Source organism: Solea senegalensis, linkage group LG13 (genome assembly GCF_019176455.1).
Source record: "Solea senegalensis isolate Sse05_10M linkage group LG13, IFAPA_SoseM_1, whole genome shotgun sequence".
Taxonomy (NCBI): domain Eukaryota; kingdom Metazoa; phylum Chordata; class Actinopteri; order Pleuronectiformes; family Soleidae; genus Solea; species Solea senegalensis.
Window position 1 is genome coordinate 1,389,347 of NC_058033.1, and position 18,265 is coordinate 1,407,611.

Genomic DNA, 18,265 nt, shown 5'->3' on the forward strand with positions numbered 1-18,265 from the left:
ACTCACGTATACATACTGCAAACACATACAGTGCAAGTTCACACTGTTGCCGCTGCCGTCCGGGAAGTTGACCATTAAATATGTACATTTTTTCTGCCTGATTATGCAAAGTAGTCTTTAATATATGCATCCTGGTAGCATTCGTAATTTAGCTCAGAGCTTATTCAATATTGTGTTTATTCAAAGTCAGTTCATGCACTAACTAATGACTGTTAGACGGTCTAATTAAGTGTCGCCCAATAATTCATCACCTGAGCTGCTCTCATCGCATGTGTTTTTTTTTTTGTGGCATGAAGTTTATTCACGCATTTTCTTTCTAAATCATCAAAGCTATCACGTCTCTGAGACGCGCTCTCCTCGCCCCGTCCCTTGATTGTCAGCGTTTTTTGCTTCTTTATAGCTCACAAGTGAAGCTGACAAGTATTATACATCTAATGCAGAGTTTAATTAATGCTCTCACTGTCTCTCTCACACACAATTCTTCTTCATTTCAAAGGCATCATTCCTCAGCACTCGCTTCACTTTGAGCGCTAACAAAGCCAGTGCCAGTTATCCTTCCCTACATGGTAATTGCTTGATCTGTTATTGCTTCTTTTCTTTCTTTAAAAACAAAAGAATGAGCCCAGACAAATTGAAAACAAACACTTTGAGTATGAGGCGATATTTTTTTAATCTGCTACCAATTTCATATTTTGTCCCTCAAAAGTGCCTGTTGCCTCCATTTAAAACAAATATTGCTTGCTTTTCATTACATCTAAATCAATTCAGTGAAAGATATCGTACACTATTTTTACATGTGTAAAATTGACTTATTTCCAGATGTTTGGTGTAAAATGGGGAGCAAAAATAGGACGAGCTCTTCCCAAAAAAAAAAGTGTTTTTTACTGCTTCACACTGGCTTCTTTGTACTGAACCAAGCATTGACATCAACTGGGTCAAACATGAGGGAGGGAGGGAGGGAGGCAGAGAAGGAGTGAGGGAGGGAAGGAGGGCACCAGCAGCAGCTGGACCTGATCGTCAATGTCACCCTTGTTATTCAACTTCATCAACGTCAGTCACTGGTGTTTGGATTTATTTCCCGTCTTTTGTCAGCGCATAACTCTCACCTCCGTGAGCGCTTTTAAAAACGTTGCTCCGAGGACGCTGGGAGATGTTTGCTGTGCTGTACTGCTGACATGCACCCTGTGTGTGTGTGTGTGTGTGTGTGTGTGGACATACAACACATGCATGCTGATGATGACCACATGAACTATTGAATGCTAATGAAACGTTGTGAATGCACACCCATTTGAGAATTCTGTTGAAAACATAAAAAATTGCTGTGTGAATTTGTTTGTGTTTAATATCTCAAAGACTCAAACATTCACCCTTTAAAAGGAGTATAAAATACATTTAGGTTAAATCAATTCTGATTGTAAACGCTCCCTTTCTTGATTTATTACCCATATACATGTTTTTAAGCATAATCAAAAATAGCCACAATAAATTGGCGGAACAGCAAAACTGTGTAAAACTGCACTAAATAGCATAAAAAAAATAAAACAAAATTCATGATGAAACTTGTGACACGCTCTCTGTGGCCAGTCCTGAACCCATGGCTCCATAAATAATGATTGGCAGCTGAAATGGGACTTTGTGACTTTAAGATGTGGCTCGAGGAGATGTGGTCTATCTATTGTTGATGAGACAAAAGCGGGAGTCAGATTCATATAGGAGTGGCGGGGAATAACTTCTCATATCCTCATATCACAGACACAAAGCCGCCCAGTGAAACTTCAATAACTCTGCACTTCTTTCTGGACATGGGTGAGTGCACAGAATTCTTAATAACTCGTATAATCTTTTATTAATACGATTTGAAAATGTGGACTTCTATAACTTACTAATGTCGCCTTTAATATGTCCTTCGACATCATGTTCCCCTCATGCACTTTTGGCAATATTTGCTGCAAATGAATTCTGTGTTTTCAATTTTAATATCCACAGGTGATATGTATTGAATGTTTTATTGACTATGATTGATTCACTCCTGGCCTTTTTTTCTTTTTATAACATATAAACACAGTTTAATAAACGACTGAAGAGAAGACAAAGGACAAACAGAGGAGGACCGTGTGCGAGGAGGAATTACTTTTCAAAGACAGAATCCTGATTTAACCTCCTCTATCTCCTTGTAACCGTGGACTAGAGTGGCCTTAGAGTGGCCGACAGAGACGGGCAGAGGCTCTAATCATGCCAAGGTCATGCCAGGTCACTCATGTGAAAGGGGTCAGAAACTCCCACAAGTGTCACTGGTACAAATTAGCATGAGAACTGTGGACCCAAACAGCTTGTGATAACAAATGTTTCTCTCATACAAATCACTTGGGCGCTAACTTTCGCGCCTTTTTAACAGCTTTGCATTGTTGATTCTCTGGCATCTGCTGTCAAATGCACAAATGCCTTTTGCACGGCCGATGAAAACCGGGCGATGGCGGTCCATTCTGTATCACCATTGCAGCGGGGCACAGCTGAAGAGTGGGCGCCTGCAGGCACTCTCATTTTTTGGAACTCTAGCCGTCTTCCTGCTGTTACTATTTATACTTTCGAGGCAGTTTGTTTAATTCACAGCCTCTTTTTCCTTCCAACTCCAAGCCTGTAATTTGTGAAATTATCAGATTTAATGCACTGAGAAAGTCGCCTGGGGCACTTAGATGTTTCGGCATCAACAAAATTTTGAGTGGGGTTGTTTTTGTTGTGAGGATATTTAAATTCCCCCCCCTCGCTCATTATGCTTCCACCCACTATTTGAACACTTGAACTCCACCCCCGTCAGCATTGATACTGGTACCAGTCTCAGCCAGCTGCAGATGGATGATGTCCTTAGTAGTGACACTGCCAGTGGTGGTGAGACAGTCCTGGTGACCTCCTCTGCCACCACATACTACCTTGTGTGTGTGTGTGTGTGGCACTATGGTCTTTGTTTGTTTAACATCACTGGCCTTTGTTCGTCCCCAATCACTGCAAAGACAAAGGTTATTGTGTCTTGCAGCCACAAAGAGATGCTCTTTCTTTATGGTTCGCTGCCATCTCTCACTTGCCTGGTGACGCCTGTGACTGCTGGAGACAGAGGGCTGGTCCGGAGTTAGTGAGGTCGAGCTGAGAGGCATTGGCACAAGCAGAGCAGCTTTCACGCACAGATGAAATCAGTGCAGGGAGGCTTACTTTACAGTAGCAATACGTTGTAGGCAGCATTGCAGTTCATCACTGCTGGGCGCTGGGATCTTTCTTCTTGTGGAGTACGAGATCAGAAGCAGCAAATGTTTCCGGTCAGGCAGCCTTGGCTTTGCAAAGCCCTAGGTGCTTCCCTCTATCCCATTTCTGCCAATGCATTATATTAACACCATGGATATTTGCTACCTGCTTCAACAGCACAGCTTACACTAGAAGACGCGCGTGAGGTTGCCGTGAAGTCTGTGGTGACTTGCTTTTCTTTGGACGCTTCACCGGGAACTGCTGCTTGAACTCCTGCTCATTCCTGCTCTCTAATTTTTTATGTTGCTTTCGTTTGCTCATGGATTTGCGGACAGAGCGAGGCCTTTTTCGGGGTGATAGTGTTCCCCACTGTGGCGTGAATGTGCTGTGTGGTTATATGTGCGGTGTGTGCCGCCTGTGTGCTGATATATTATGCCCCCTCAGGTTGTTATGATTGCTGTATCCGGTGCATTGGGGCAGTGCCCTACCCATCCCTGGTGGCCACCTTGCTGTGCTATGCTGGCATGGCATTATTTTGTGGCTGTGGGCACGAAGCGTTGACCCAGACCGAAGTCCTTGTTGAGACTTACTTCGCCCGCAATGTTCAGGACCATGAGGTCATGGACTCCTTGTGAGTAACGCTGCATTAAATTAAAATTTGACCTCTCAGGAGAGAGAAGAAAACAAATGTTCATTCTTTTTTTCCCCACTGTGTTCTATTCCAGTATCAAATATTTCCAGTATGTGATCTATGGCCTGGCCTCATTTTTCTTCCTTTATGGTATCCTGCTGCTGGCTGAGGGTTTCTACACCACAAGTGCTGTCAAGCAGACGTTCGGCGAGTTCAGGAGCACCCAATGTGGCCGCTGCCTCAGCCTGACGGTAAGAAGGGGGAAGAAGGAGGAGTAATACTTGGCACTGTATATGTTCAATCAGACCAAAAAGTGGCCTTGGCACTTTGCAAATGCTCCACAACTCCGGCCCGTGGACTTGAATCCAAAAATAAAAGACGAAGCTGGTGCACAAATGAAGAAGACAACAGCAAGAACCATAGTTGCTCCAAAGCTAACAGCGATGATTAGCTTTTACTTGTGAAATGTGACTTGTTCCAATGATTTCGACTCAGAATTCATGACTTATGGTCAATGGCCAATTTAGTGACAGGCCATTCATCACGCTGAGACCTGAGCTTCAACGCCACATTTCTCTGACCTTATGTACAATACGTTTTGTTTTTTTTTTTTTATCTCACCAGTTCGTCATAGTGACGTATGTCTTGGCCTTCATCTGGCTGGGAGTGTTTGCCTTCACGGCCATTCCGGTCTTCTTCCTGTTCAACATGGAGCAGACCTGCCACAACATCAACATCCTGGCTGAAACGACCCCCAGCATTAATCAGCACGCCTGGATTTGCATGGATGCCAGGCAGTATGGTGCGTTGCTCTTTTAATGACTGCCCACCTGTCCACCTGAGGAGAATGTTAATGTGCTCCTGAAGGCTGTGAATTAATCAGCGGGGACTAGGTGCAAAACTGGTTGTTGAATTAGTTATGAAATAATAATAAGTATCGTTTCTTAGTGCCGTTTCCCTTGCGTGCTGCATACTTGCAAGCAAACGCCGTAGTGTAACCACAGCTCATCGTGATTCAGCAATAGTACGAGATGCATCGCTTACGTCATGTGTTCATTTAAGGTCTGCTTCCTTGGAATGCGATGCCAGGGAAGGCTTGTGGAATGACCTTGGCATCTATTTGCAAGACCAGTGAAGTGAGTAGAAGAATCTTATTTTCTTAAAATATTCATATGAAATCAGAGTGCACGATAAGAAAAAAGAAAAAAAAATCAATGCTAAATTACTACTTATTAAATGAGAGGCTAACAGAGTGTTTTTATTTGAAAGAATGACAGAAACATTTGTTCATTTCACAGAGTATATAATAATGCCCTGACCTTTGGTTCTTATTACAGTTCTACGTCACCTATGACCTGTTCATAGCTGCATTTGCTGGTGCTGGGATCACTCTGCTAGCACTGGTGAGCAACTCTTTTCTATCTCTCTGTTCTGTTTTTGTTCTTTTCTACACCCTTTTGAAGAATATACCCGCATTTGACTTACATTTATCCATCAATCGCATTTACTACTGCTTTCGTCCTCCACATGAGGTTAGCAGGGGACGGTCAATCACAGGTCAAACGTGCAGAGACAAAGAGCCTCACACTCTCACACTTTTGGGTTCATTTAGAGAGTCCAATTCACCTAAAAGGCAATCTGCATGTTTTTGGATTGTGGGAGGAACCCAGAGAGAACCCACGCACCCTTCTTGCTGTGAGGCAACAATGCCAGCCACTGATGCATCAGGTGGTGTTATGTCACTTTTTTTTTTGCAGTATATTTCCTCTGAGACTTTGGATGCCTCCCAATCGACAATGAAAGTGAACGACATGTTGTTTATAGAGCACGGAGAAGTGTTGACAAATGACTCAGCATGTCTTTTCACTGTCCCTGTCACTCTTTGTGACGGACAGGTCTTAGTCCTGTACAGTTTTGGCAGAACTACTTTCCAACGGCTCCAGCAAACAATGTTCACAGCAACCGGAATAACAGTTTCTTTTGTGAGCGCCACAGATAAAACATTACCGTTGCATCAGCCAAACTGTAGTGGAAGTAGAAATATTTTATATCATAAATTTTTGGCAGCTCCATAGCAGAACTACCTGTATGACCAGAAACCTTGATCTGGCCCTTTAAAAACATATTCTGTTTAATTATCCATATACATTTCTTCAAGTCTATTCATACTATTTCTCCACCCTCTATGTCAATGTCTTGCAGATTCTGTATCTGGTCCCCACCACCTACAACTATGCAGTCTTGCGATTTCTGGGCAGGAAAGGTGTTCGCTAAGCACAACGTCTCCCCCAGCGTTGACGCCGGCATCTTTCCACGAGACGGACAGAGATCACATGGTCTCTATCCATACTCTCGGAAGCAGCAACCTCCAATAACAGACATACTGTATGTTTCTCATCACTGTTGTGTATGAACAACATCAGAGAGATGAAGATATTTCACCCCAGCAGCAAATCCTCCATCTCAGATGATTCTCTTGTTTGTTGTTCATTTCTCACTCGCAGGTTTGTTTTTGTTGTTGTTTTGAGGCTTCACTGGTGCTGATGATGTTGTCAGATTGTGATGTATGACATTGCATGAATAATTAAGAGTAATGACAGCTTGCCTTGAAAATCCTAACTGCACGCACACCATTCAGTGTTCACTGGTGCATGGATTGGTTCTGAATATGACTTTGCTGCTGCCACGTTTTCACCATCTGTATCAACAGTGTGTGTATACTAAAGCAAGCGACGCTGAGTGTCCAATGGTTTTCTGCCAGTTTGCTTCACTTACAAAACATGCACTTTGCATTCACTTGTATGATATTTTTTGCTTCCTTTGGAGGGGGGGGGCAAATGTGTATCCATTTTCAAGCCTTTTTTTCAGTTATTGCTTAAAATAAGTCCTTATGCCACTGCGGTGATGCTTTAATAACCCGCCTCCAAGTTGTTTGTGCTCATTTGAAACTAAATCATTTAAATCTGCAGAATTATACTGTATGTACCGTGTGTTTTATTTTAACATACACATTATATTTCAATAAAAATAATGTATGTTGCCTCCATATCTTTTAATTTGAGCATATTATGACAGGTATTGTAGGATGTAATAAGTCTCACAAAGCTTCGGGAAGAAAATTAGTTTCAAAAGACAGAGTGAAGGCTACAGTAATGAGGTTCTCAGCCCACACAACACATTAATCACAATGTGCTTTGAGTCTCTGTCCCGCTTAGGCTTCAGGCCACGAGAGCGTTTGCAAAGCAGTCATCACAGTGGATCCCTTGGTGATATAGAAACATGCGGGTAAGCAAATCTCCCAGAGTCTTCGCACACACGCTACACTGCAAAAAGGATATTCCACATTAGCATTATGCCGTGACAAGAGCATGTTGATCCATATAATACGAGATGTTTCCAAACAGTCCAAACCTTTAGACATTCTGGGTGGCAAATCACTGCAGGTTCACTGAGGGTGAGCTTTGTTTTCCCATCAATAATACGGTCACAGAAAGAACAAACAGCTTTGACATCACTGAGGTAGAGAGAAACCAGAAAAAGATTATCCTAATCCCGCCGTTGCATGTCATTCATTTTTACACACTAATGTTTGAAAATCCCAAATCACTGTATGTTGTATGTTACCTGGTTCGACGACGTAACAACTCATTGGGCTTTTGTGACATTTCAGTGCTGTAAACAATAATTTACATTAAATAGTTAAATCGAGATGATTAATTAAATAGTCATTAAATAGAATACATAAATGGATGATGATTAATAAGAGTTCACTTACATATGAGCATCATCAGACTGGTTCATTTTTGCCTGCTCTGACAGCTCTGATTGCTCTGGATCTTCCACGGGTTTGGGTACAGCGTGGACTGTGGGTGGCTGCACATCCAACGCATCAGTCAGTTTGATGCCTCTGTCAGAATATTTACCCTGAACTGCTTTGGCTTCTAAATCATTTACAGGTTCGAGAGCATCATTGATGTTTAACTCCCTCAGCAGATAATCCTCAGCATCCGTCGGCACTGACTCAGCACTTTGCTCGGTGATGGTGTTGTGTTCACACTCAACCGCCTCCTCGGATCTAGTCTTTGAGACTTCTTCTGTTGGAGCTGCAGACTCGTCTACATCTTTATATTTCCTAATTGCACTTAAAACCGGTGGAGAGATGTTCTTTGTATCCTCTGTTGTCTCCACTGCTGACTCCTCTGATTTGACTGTGGCAGGCACAGGAACAGGGATTGGTTCCACAGCACCTTGTAGAACTTCTTCATCTCCTGGAGTTGCTTGTTCTGTTATTCCTGGTTGCACCTCACCATTTTTGCTAAGTTCTTCTGCAGGCACTCGGGTCCTGAAACAAACAAAGCCACTTAGAAATATAATATCCCAGTACTCAGCATCTTTAAATCTCACACTAAATTAGGTTTTATCATCTTATCATCTTATCATAAACATATGTTTTATCATCTGTGGTCTCCACAGCTGACCCCTCAGACTGAGCCTCTTTAATGGGGAGAAATAACCTCAATTATTTGATTGCTTAACTGAATTAAATAAAACTTCTTTTCTTTTTTTATGTGGATTTGGGAAGGTGCAGTTGTTCATATTATGCACACTTTTCAATTACAATTAAGCCTACCTACCCCACAGATGTCTCAGATCTAGTCTCTGAGACCCCTTCTGTTGGAGCCACAGACTTGTCTTCATCCTCCAGATCTTTCATAATTGCACTTAAAGCAGACTGAGGAGGTGATTTAGGCACAAGAAGAGGGACCGGTTCCACAGCACCTTGTAGAACTTCTTCATCTCCTGGAGTTTATTTGCAGCAGGGGTCTCAGGTAATGACTTCACCACATCCTCAGGCACAGCATGGCTGACAGTTGGTGACTGGGATACCATCATGTCAGGGATTGTCGACTCCTTGAATGTCCTTGTGTCAGGATATTCCTCCTTGTTTTCTTCTCTTGCCTCTGGATTTCCCTTTGATAGAGAAACTGATTCTGCATCCCCATTTTGGACGTGAACTTCTCCACAAATATTAGCATATCCTCCTTTGTTTTCTTCAGCTGTGTTGGCATTAGCTATTTCTGGTTGCACCTCACCATTTTTGCTAACTTCTTCTTCGGACACTCGGGTCCTGAAACAAACAAAATTAGACGATGAAGAGAAATCCCAGTACTCAAACAATAACACAATAAAGCTTTCATCAATTACAATTAAAAATGCATGCCCAATTACATGCACAAGTACGTTTATACCTTCAATTACAGACGAAAGAAAGAAAGAAAGAAAGAAAGAAAGAAAGAAAGAAAGAAGCTCGACACTTATTTTGGTAACAAGGACTTAGATTGTCTTATTTTGAAGACGACGTCATTGAATTTCCGGTTGTGTTCCGGTTCCTTCTGGCTTCTGTTTGTGAAGTAGTATTTTGAAGCTCGCCAGTAAAATCATCAGAAAGTAAAGTAACCCCGTGTTTTCAACGTTGTGAAACGGAAATATACGTAACCGTGATGCAGACTAAACACCGACACACGGTTTGTGTATGTATGTTTACAAATGAACAGACTTAAATCACATTAGTACAACATTATTGTTAGAACAGCTGCGCGACGTGGTTATCAACAAGAAACCAACCACGAGACAGTTCTCTTTTCCTCCACAACAAGAACAAGTAAGTCCGTATATTTACACTTTTTATACAAAGAAGGTGAACAGCATTGCCTGCATAAAGTGCACGTTTCCGTTTGACTGGCTAAAAAAAATCTTAATCAATATTATTTGTATTATTGCAGAGTAGGTAGACATATTGGTGGTAAATATATTTGGGGAATTCAGAAATTAATAAAACAATAAAGGTTTCTCGTGTGGTGTGGTCTCCCGAATGTGAAAGTAAATTAAAAAATAAAAATAAAATTCACAAAGAGGCTCAAGAAAACTCTATGTTCTGTACTGATACTGCCATGTGGGTAGCTAAATAGTAAATACTTAATAAATAATACAACTTAATATTAAATGAATATCTGTCAAAGAAACGTTTGTATGTAATAATTAAGTTAAATAATAATAATAAGTCAAAGTTAAGTTTCTGTTGTTCAGGAAAAAAGACAACTGTGTTGGCATGAGTTGAATTAAGCAACGTGAACATGTAATTTAATTAAATAAACTTTTAATTACTTTTAAAGGATTTTTTGTTGTTGTTGTTGGTTTATCTTCATTCATGTCTGTGTTTCCTGTGCCATCCTAGAAAAAAATGCCATCAAGAAATCACCTTGACAAAATCGGAAGGAAGAAGAAAAAGAAATGGACAGAGGAGGCCATGGAACGTGCACTGATTGAGGTAAAGTCAGGGAGGTGCACGGTGAGACAGGCTGCCAAAGAGTTTGGAGTCCCCAAGTCTTCGCTGGGAGACAGAGTGAGTGGACGGGTGACACCAGGGAGTCGCAGTGGGCCAGCTCAACTTATAACATCTGCAGACGAGGAGCTGTTAGTGGAGTTCTCCTCATATATGTCCAAGCATGGATTCCCACTTACTAAACAGCAGCTGGTCTCCTTTGCCTCTTCGATTTACAAGCGGCAGCATCGGAGGGTGGCCTTTTCCAAACTGGGCCAGACCTGGTGGCTCAATTTTAGAAAACGGCAAGAAAAGAATATTACTATTCAGCCAGCAGACACTGTTATACGTGGAAGAACAGTTTGTGTGAGGAAAGAAGCGGTGGACCAGTTTTTTCATTTACTGAGCACCGTCATGGACACTCATGGAGTCAGAGACAAGCCTCGCCATATCTTTAACTGCAGCGAGACAGGCTTTCAGCTGGGCAGGAAGAAGGTAAATCTTTCCAAGCCTGTCGGACTTGGCTACAGACCAGTGCCAGGTCTGAGGGACCACATCTCCATTTTAGCTTGCTTTAGTGCAGCTGGAGAAGACGTTCCCCCTTTTATTGTCTACTCGAAGGCCTACCCAGGGGGAGTATGTTACAAGACACAAGGCCCACCAAATGCTCTCTATGGTTGGTCAGACTCGGGTTGTATTAATTCTGACCTCTTTAAAAAATGGTTCCTTAAACATTTTCTTGTGCACGCACCGAAGGAACGTCCACTGCTGCTGATTTTTGACGGCCACAAGTCGCCTGTGAACCTGGAGGTGGTGGAGGCCGCTCGTAAGGAGAACGTCGTCCTCCTGTGCCTCCCGTCTCATTGCTCTTACATCCTGCAGCCACTCAACGCAGGTCTTTTTGTTCTCCTACGGCAGCGTTTTGCGGCACTCCTAGGGGAGGGTTGTGCCACGGACACCCCCTTTGCAATAAGCAAGAAAGAGTTCTCTGGAGTTTTTAAAGGAACTTATCAGGTAGCAAAGGAAGAGGAGGGTGCCAGGATTGTCAAGGAAGGGTTTAGAAAATGTGGTATCTACCCGCTGAACCATTTTGTTGTCAATGATGGTCATTTAATGTCATCACAAATCATGAGCTCAGCAGCTGGACCTTCTTTTGCAGCATCTGCTCAGGAGATAGACACTGTAGGAGACCTCACAGCTCCTGAAGCCTCCTTATAGCTCGTTATCACCTTAATCGGCCATTAGTGCCTCTGAGGAATTAGGCTTCCTGCAGAGCTCGCTGTTTGCCAGCTCACAAAGGAGAAAAGAATCTGTCAATATGAATTGCTTGGTGAAGATGTGCTCCAATTAAGTCATTGAATAAACGGTTTCAATGCAACACAACAGTGGTCCTGAATTTGTGGGGGTCTTGAGAGTAAAATAAAGGAGACAAAAGATTTCCAAAAGAATAATTACGGTCTAATTTTCTCCTTTAAAAACGTTGTTTTCAACTATATTCGGTCCTTAAGTCCTTCAAATGAAATTATAATAGGAGAAGAAGAAGAAGCCAAAAAAATACTAAGATACAAATTACATCATTATTATTATTATTATTACCTAATTAAATAGTATTACATTAATGAATACGGAAACACAACTTCCAAAATGTTTTGAGGTAAAACGACAACTGTTACTTGTAGCTGTTTCAGTTCAACTGGTTCAGCTAGTAGAAAATATCACAATTCTTGGGGGATGAATCTGTTTACGATCATCTAAATTAAAACAGGACATAATAATTCTCTGATAAAAAAAGACAGATTTAGATTTGTTTTGACACTGTTGTGAAGTGCATTGTAAACATGCATTGTTCACCATTATATAGTGTCTAAAATATCTATTGAGGAAGCTGAAAGTGTGGGTATATTCAAATATATACTTAATTATATACTATATACTAAACCTCAGGGAGAAAAACCTGAACAAAGGACTTTTTCTTTTTTCCTCAACACAAAACGTGTCCATGTTGTGCATTCGTGTATGTCAACATAAGATGATGTAATATCAGTGCAATGATAACAACCACAAATAATACAATGGCAAATAAACTCGGTGAATCCGTTAGACTTGCCTCCTTTCCACATGTCTTTAAAAAGGATGGTCACGCCGTTACGTAAGTTACTGCAGTGAACAAGTCCATTATTGCTCTTGACACAAATATGGTGTTTCTCTTCTGTCCGTGTGGAAGATCCTCAAACATTCACAGTGTAGGTTGTGAAACCGTCGACTTATGACAAAGACGAAATCTAACTGTTCTGTTTGATGAAACTAATTTGGAGGTGTGGGGTGTTTTGAGGTTACCTCTGCCGATGCGACTGTTGTCTCAAGACATTTAAGAAGAATTACAGATAGGAATTTAGTGATTTAACGCTGGGAAGGTTTACTGAGTCGTCGCGGAGTGTTTAGATATTCATTAGTTATCGAACAGTTTATTTCTGTGGCTGCTCTCCCTGTTAGTGGATGTCCAGCTCAGATGGCTGCAGAGGCACAAAGCAGAATGATCAATAAGGCAACTATCAAGCCGACAGTAACAGCTGAAGATAAGGAAGAAGAACTAGACCTCATTATCGTCTGTGTTAATGAGTCTAATGGGGGTGTAAGAAATTGTCACTTCACTAAAATATCACAGTAATTCATGTCATGGCACTGTATTGGATTCTTTGAAGTGCTGTATCAATGGGGAAATATTCCTGACAGTGGTGGTGTGTTGTATTTATGCCTCTAACCACTAAATGTCAGCAGACTTTGGCCATTTCACTCGCTCCCCTTCCTTTCTCTCCTCTCACAAGACAAAGAAACCTGAATATAGTTAGTTTTACCATGAACACTTTTCTTAAAATAGTCCATTATGGTGGGACAACAATTGCAATATATTGCCTTGCTTGTAGTATTCAATAGATCGCAGTATATTGTATTGTCAACCCCTTTTCGGATATTTATCAAAACATCCCTTTCTTGCCAATATCCAGCCCGAGAGTCTACAATATGTAAATCAAGCTGCATTATTTTAAATCCATGGCAGCATAGGAGGAGGAAGTTGCTGTTCTCTAAAAGCAAACGGCACTAAGTTGGAAGTTTGTCAAAAAGCAGCTTGACACTCCAAAACTAAGGTTGAACTGTTTGTCAAAGTGCAGCACATGACATAAAGAAAATGTGTGCAGTGAGACAGCTCACTGTCATCACTAAAATGAACTCCCGTGTTTATCCTGGTTTCTGACGTCAGAGTGACGGTCTGCGACTGTGTGATGCAGCACAGAAAATGGTCTAAAAGTGATCGTTTAGAGAGAGTTTTGCTGTTTGAGATAGTGACACATTGTCAGCACTGTTATTGCAGAGAACCAGCTTGAAACACAGACACGCACGTCATTAGAAACATGATTTTAGCCAGTTTTGTGAACTACTAACACCCACACCAAAGTCCACAGAGAAAATCACAAGGCTATATCCTTCTAAATTCTGATTTTATCAATGATCATTGGTGCAGGTGAGTGAGTGTTTTTCTTACTTCAGTTTCAAGGTGGAAAAACAGTGAGATAAAGTAGCGGGTATATTCTTAAGATATCATAGACTTTATATTAGGTGAGACTTTTATTAAGAGGATGCGTTCTAAAATCATTCAAGAACACATCCAACCACAAAGAAACACTGAGGTAAATCTACTACAGAATAACTTCAAACACAGGAAACCAAGCTGCCCGAGTGGCTCAGTCCAAACCCAGCGCCGAACCCAGTGGATCTAGCTCAGAGAGGTGTTTACACTCGACATCCCGAGAATATGGCAAGAGCATTGTCTGATCTACAGCTACTTAAAGAGTCTGTTTGAGGTTATTTCTGTCTAGGCTCATCGTTTATTTTCTACACTTTCTGGTGTGGGTGATGCAGACACACTATATAGTAGTGTAACTGTGACTCACTGTGACCTTTAATCAGATATATTATTAATAATAATTACTGTGTAGCCCATGCGTATTTCAGAATATCTTTAATGATACCTCAGAATGTAGCATTAATAAAACCATTTTAGATCATTTGACGATGTGATTATTTGTTACGATGACTTAAAAAAGGCCATGGAAATGTTTGTCGCTCTCAAGCTGGCTATTCCTATTTTTATTTTCTGACTCAGGTTAAGGACATTTTTAAAGCTATTGTGTGAAACGGTGTGCCTTGAGGTGAAATACCATACTTCCATACTTTGAGGTTTTGTATTGAGATGAACAACGCATCATTGGGCTGCTGCAGTACAGGTCAGCCTGCAGCGTATACTGTCGCTTTTTATGGATGCAGCAGCAAAGCTGCCCCGGAGTTAATATTTATGTGCAGTATGTTAATATCACAGATGGTGATTTGCGCCTGAAGCTTTACATTTTTTAGTTATTGTTCAATGACATGACGGAGTCAAAGGACAAATTCAGTCTGAAGAGCTTGCAGAACTGAACAGAACAACTTCTCCTAAAGTCTACAATAGGTAATCTATCTATCGAGGTTCAGGGTTTTCAGCGCCAACATTCAACTTCACCAATAAATGCTGCTAAAAGTTACACATTATACCTTTAAATAATGCATGTGACGCATTAGTGAATAATTATACTGAAGCTCTCACTCAAATTTCTTGACTGCAGAGAGGACGTATGATTTCTTCTTGACTGGAGAGGAACTGTTGTCCTTGGCGACGTCCGTCCTGCAAGACAGAAGGCGTTGATTGTATAACATGTTTTATCATTCACTTCCATTACCACCTGCTCCTTTTTATGTAGTACTATAGGAAAATGAGATGAGGACCCCGTAGCTGTCAGGTTGTTTCCTCTTTGTGTGGGAGTGACGCCCAAAACACCATTAGTGAAAACATGAAGGCTATAATAACTGCTGTAGAATCTACCTTGATTTGTCCTGCTCTTTCTTCCCCGGGTTAGCTTTGTGGATCCAGCTGCCATCTTTCTTCACTGCCTTCATTACCTTGATTGATTTTAATACCTTGCTTCTGTCAACATCTACAACACACATACCTGGTCAGTTTATATCACAATGTTAATACATCTGTATTAAAATGAATTGTATCGTGACAACAAATGAATGTAACATCAGTGGAAACCAAAATGATCAACCCGTTTAGGGCTGGATTCAAGTGTTATACTGATATCATTAAAGAATCTGATATATTAGATTTAAGAGTGATTTACCATTAGACATGATGATTTGCTTAGATGCTCAACCTGATGAAATGATCTCAAGATCGATCAGTGAAACAATCAAAAAACAAAAGACAGTCAGACAATAAAAAAATGTGCAAACAAATGATTACGCAGACTTTTATCATTCAGAGTTTGATACTAATGCATGCAAAATGTAATCAATCATAGACTGTGTGAGGAACACACGCATCTCGCACTCAACCCGTAAAACTGCATTCTGCTTCTTTTGTGCACACACGTGCACATGTCGTGTAACTATGTCATAAGAGATCAGCATAGTTTCAATGTGTAAAAAAAAACATTTCGGTCATTTCTGATAATTCAATATTTACCTTCATAGTAACACTTTACATTGCAGTACAAAAAATATAGGGTAATAGCATGCTCATAATTTTGTAATGGAGGTAAAATGGTAATAAGATGTTATTACTATAATAAGTAATGGGGAGGATAAGGTTCCAATTTTTGGAGCTATTACCCGATATTACTTTGAATATGACATGATATTACTGTAATATCTCCTTATTTCTGTATTATTACTATCATTATTACCCAAGTACATATATATAAGAAATAAGATGATATTACCTCCCTCTTACATAAAACTTTTATCATACTAGTACCACTAGTACTGACAAACTGGATTATCCACCGATACCAATATTAGTCTGATACAAATGGTGATAAATGATGAATGGTCATTTTAGACATTTTATTTATGCACTATGAAGCTTTCAAATTGATGCTGAGTCATTAATTCTGCAGCTGTGTGATATTGTTCTCCAAAAAGAAGACATAAACAGCCCACACAAGACTCAGCTAATATTTTTATTTTCATTTTTACAACCTGTGCATAGTAAAGCATGCGATATAGGATTTTTGGAGTGTATCAGATTTTTATCTGTCTGACATGCAATGCAGTTATTTTAACTAGTATCAGACCGATACGCACATTGACCGATACCAAAAATGTAAAGTGCTGCCTTGTTTTATAATATCCCATGTCTGATATTCACAAATATTAATAAAATAAAGCCATAACATTATATAACAATCACTGCATGATCTCACTTCACGCTGAACGTTCACAACTCTCATGTTTACTGTCACATTGTGTGTCCCGTCTGTAATCACTCTGAGCTCCCGTTTATCCTGCAAATAGAGTTTTGAATCTCCTGTGATGGATTTCTCTGGCGACGTGCCAGTGACAATTAACCAGGTCAAATTCATTATGCATTGAAAAATTAAAAGTATTCTGACTTTGTGATGAGCCCCTGCCTTGCATAATTAATGGAAATGAAATCAGAATAATGTGCCTGTGATGTGAATATCTTCACGGTATTGTGTGCTCTTACCTGTTAAGGTATCTGTGTTGCTGTTCAGTCAGTTGGACTATGAGTCTCTGCTGCACAGACAGGCAGGTGGAGGCATTTCACCCTGAGCCCCCTCCTCCTGCTTGTCATTTTAAATTCCACTCATCCCATGACTCCATCCAGTCTGAGGGGCTGCACCTGGATGCTGCCATGCAGGCTCAACAAGTGAGTGACATGGTTTTCATGACAATTACAGGGCAACAGGTGACATTTTACATATCCCTAATGTTACATTTCTCCAATTGTTGTTTTGCACTTGGTTTTTTCTGGTCGAGAACAAACAAAACACAAAATATTTCAGCAATTTTTGGGTCTCCATAATAACCATACAGCTTGCAATAAATGTAATGACAGTTATTTGACCATAATTACTGTTGTGCAGATAACCCTATTTGCATGGTTTGTATTTTTTTGGAATCTGGCAGAACCATCTTTGCACATTTGTTTCCTTGAATCACAACAATAACAACAACAACAACAACAAAGAAAATGACAACTCACTTGCATGACACAGAAGTGACACATAGATATTTAATCCCACAAGAAATGCAGTGGGTATACATTATGTGCCAATGTGTGAGGGAACAGGAACTAAAAATACCCTACAAGTTAATTTATTTATTTGTTTGTTTATTTTAAATCAACTTTTAGCTAATTCTGATTTTCTGTGTATTTTATTTTTGTGTACAGTGTCTATCCTGCCTGAACCACAGTGTCCTATCTGGGACAATAAAGTTGAAGTACAACGTTAACCGCAGCTGTATAGGCTTGTTTTGACACTGACGAATGTGATGTAAGAAGGGCCTTTACTTTGTCTCTGGTCTTTCTTCACTCCACTGCATTCTTCACATACTGTACAGTATGTCTGCATCGCATGAAGTGCAGCCAACTCATCCCTGTCTATCAAGATATGTAAATAATGTCCATAAAAAAGGTTGTTTAGCCAGTGTTGTAGTATTCCAGACCAGGCTTGGTCTTAAGAACACTTTTTAAAGGACTTGATCTAGTCTCAGTCATAGAGGATTTGATTCTAAATCAAGACTGCAACCAATTTATTTGTAGAATTATTAATGATTGTGATTGGCCAGAAAACTGTGATCTGCATTAATGGTTGATTTCTCTTCTCTTCCACTGCCACTCCCCCTTGGATCATCGTGGTTCATAGTGGTGCAGCACTGCAGCTCAACCTGCAGATTAAAGTGCTGTTTTGTTTTTTGGGCCTGCCATTTTGTATACAAGCATATTCTATATTAATGTTTGTTTACAATGAGCCCAAGGGAAACTTCATGTTAAAAATATCATAAAATGAAATGCAAACTTGTTTTGAATATTTTCTGTCGTAAATAACAGTAGTAATTGATGCTTAAGCTTTATATTGTATTGTATTTAATATGTAATATTTTTTGCACCCTATGAGGCTTCTGCAGTGTATTCGTACCTGAGGCATTTACTGTCCCTGTACAATGACAATAAAGGT

General features: G+C 40.4%; 4 protein-coding genes across 5 annotated transcripts; 2 read left to right on the forward strand and 2 right to left on the reverse strand.

The window, feature by feature from the left end:
• The first annotated feature begins 1,667 nt into the window (after nt 1–1,667).
• plp1b (proteolipid protein 1b) lies at nt 1,668–6,841 on the forward strand. 2 transcript variants are annotated; one of them, XM_044042954.1, is made up of 7 exons: nt 1,668–1,806; nt 3,679–3,865; nt 3,960–4,116; nt 4,490–4,667; nt 4,928–5,001; nt 5,203–5,268; nt 6,068–6,841. In XM_044042954.1, exons 1-7 carry the CDS (start codon nt 1,803–1,805, stop codon nt 6,137–6,139), a joined length of 738 nt encoding a protein of 245 aa, XP_043898889.1. In that variant the 5' UTR covers nt 1,668–1,802; the 3' UTR covers nt 6,140–6,841. The 2 variants fall into 2 exon arrangements, with proteins under 2 accessions (XP_043898889.1, XP_043898888.1); XM_044042953.1 differs by lacking the exon at nt 1,668–1,806 and adding an exon at nt 3,111–3,339.
• A 142-nt stretch (nt 6,842–6,983) lies between these two features.
• Nucleotides 6,984–8,667, reverse strand: si:dkey-125i10.3 (sciellin). Its single transcript, XM_044042952.1, has 5 exons — nt 8,500–8,667; nt 7,641–8,207; nt 7,490–7,537; nt 7,277–7,379; nt 6,984–7,188 (listed from the first exon to the last, which is right to left on the reverse strand). The coding sequence occupies exons 1-5, from the start codon at nt 8,577–8,579 to the stop codon at nt 7,084–7,086; spliced, it is 903 nt and encodes a 300-aa protein (XP_043898887.1). The 5' UTR covers nt 8,580–8,667; the 3' UTR covers nt 6,984–7,083.
• On the reverse strand, nt 8,588–16,820 carry LOC122779682. The gene is made up of 5 exons (XM_044042256.1): nt 16,771–16,820; nt 15,404–15,436; nt 15,103–15,214; nt 14,827–14,904; nt 8,588–8,993 (listed from the first exon to the last, which is right to left on the reverse strand). Exons 2-5 carry the CDS (start codon nt 15,411–15,413, stop codon nt 8,588–8,590), a joined length of 606 nt encoding a protein of 201 aa, XP_043898191.1. The 5' UTR covers nt 15,414–15,436; nt 16,771–16,820.
• On the forward strand, nt 9,233–11,565 carry si:rp71-1d10.8 (MFS-type transporter clz9). Its single transcript, XM_044042951.1, has 2 exons — nt 9,233–9,527; nt 10,101–11,565. Exon 2 carries the CDS (start codon nt 10,107–10,109, stop codon nt 11,403–11,405), a length of 1,299 nt encoding a protein of 432 aa, XP_043898886.1. The 5' UTR covers nt 9,233–9,527; nt 10,101–10,106; the 3' UTR covers nt 11,406–11,565.
• Nucleotides 16,821–18,265: the final 1,445 nt, after the last annotated feature.

Coding starts and splice junctions, on each gene's coding strand:
- LOC122779682 (XM_044042256.1), bottom strand. Junction 14,905..15,102: donor AAAGAGCAGGACAAATCAAG/GTAGATTCTACA, acceptor TCTGTCTTGCAG/GACGGACGTCGCCAAGGACA. Junction 8,994..14,826: donor TCTGCAGTCAAGAAATTTGA/GTGAGAGCTTCA, acceptor TGTTTGTTTCAG/GACCCGAGTGTCCGAAGAAG.
- plp1b (XM_044042953.1), top strand. CDS start 3,300: ATGTTTCCGGTCAGGCAGCCTTGGCTTTGCAAAGCCCTAG. Junction 3,866..3,959: donor CATGAGGTCATGGACTCCTT/GTGAGTAACGCT, acceptor GTTCTATTCCAG/TATCAAATATTTCCAGTATG. Junction 5,002..5,202: donor CTATTTGCAAGACCAGTGAA/GTGAGTAGAAGA, acceptor TTCTTATTACAG/TTCTACGTCACCTATGACCT.
- si:rp71-1d10.8 (XM_044042951.1), top strand. CDS start 10,107: ATGCCATCAAGAAATCACCTTGACAAAATCGGAAGGAAGAAGAAAAAG.
- si:dkey-125i10.3 (XM_044042952.1), bottom strand. CDS start 8,579: ATGAAAGATCTGGAGGATGAAGACAAGTCTGTGGCTCCAACAGAAGGG. Junction 7,380..7,489: donor TTGTTACGTCGTCGAACCAG/GTAACATACAAC, acceptor TCTCTACCTCAG/TGATGTCAAAGCTGTTTGTT. Junction 7,189..7,276: donor GCCACCCAGAATGTCTAAAG/GTTTGGACTGTT, acceptor TCCTTTTTGCAG/TGTAGCGTGTGTGCGAAGAC.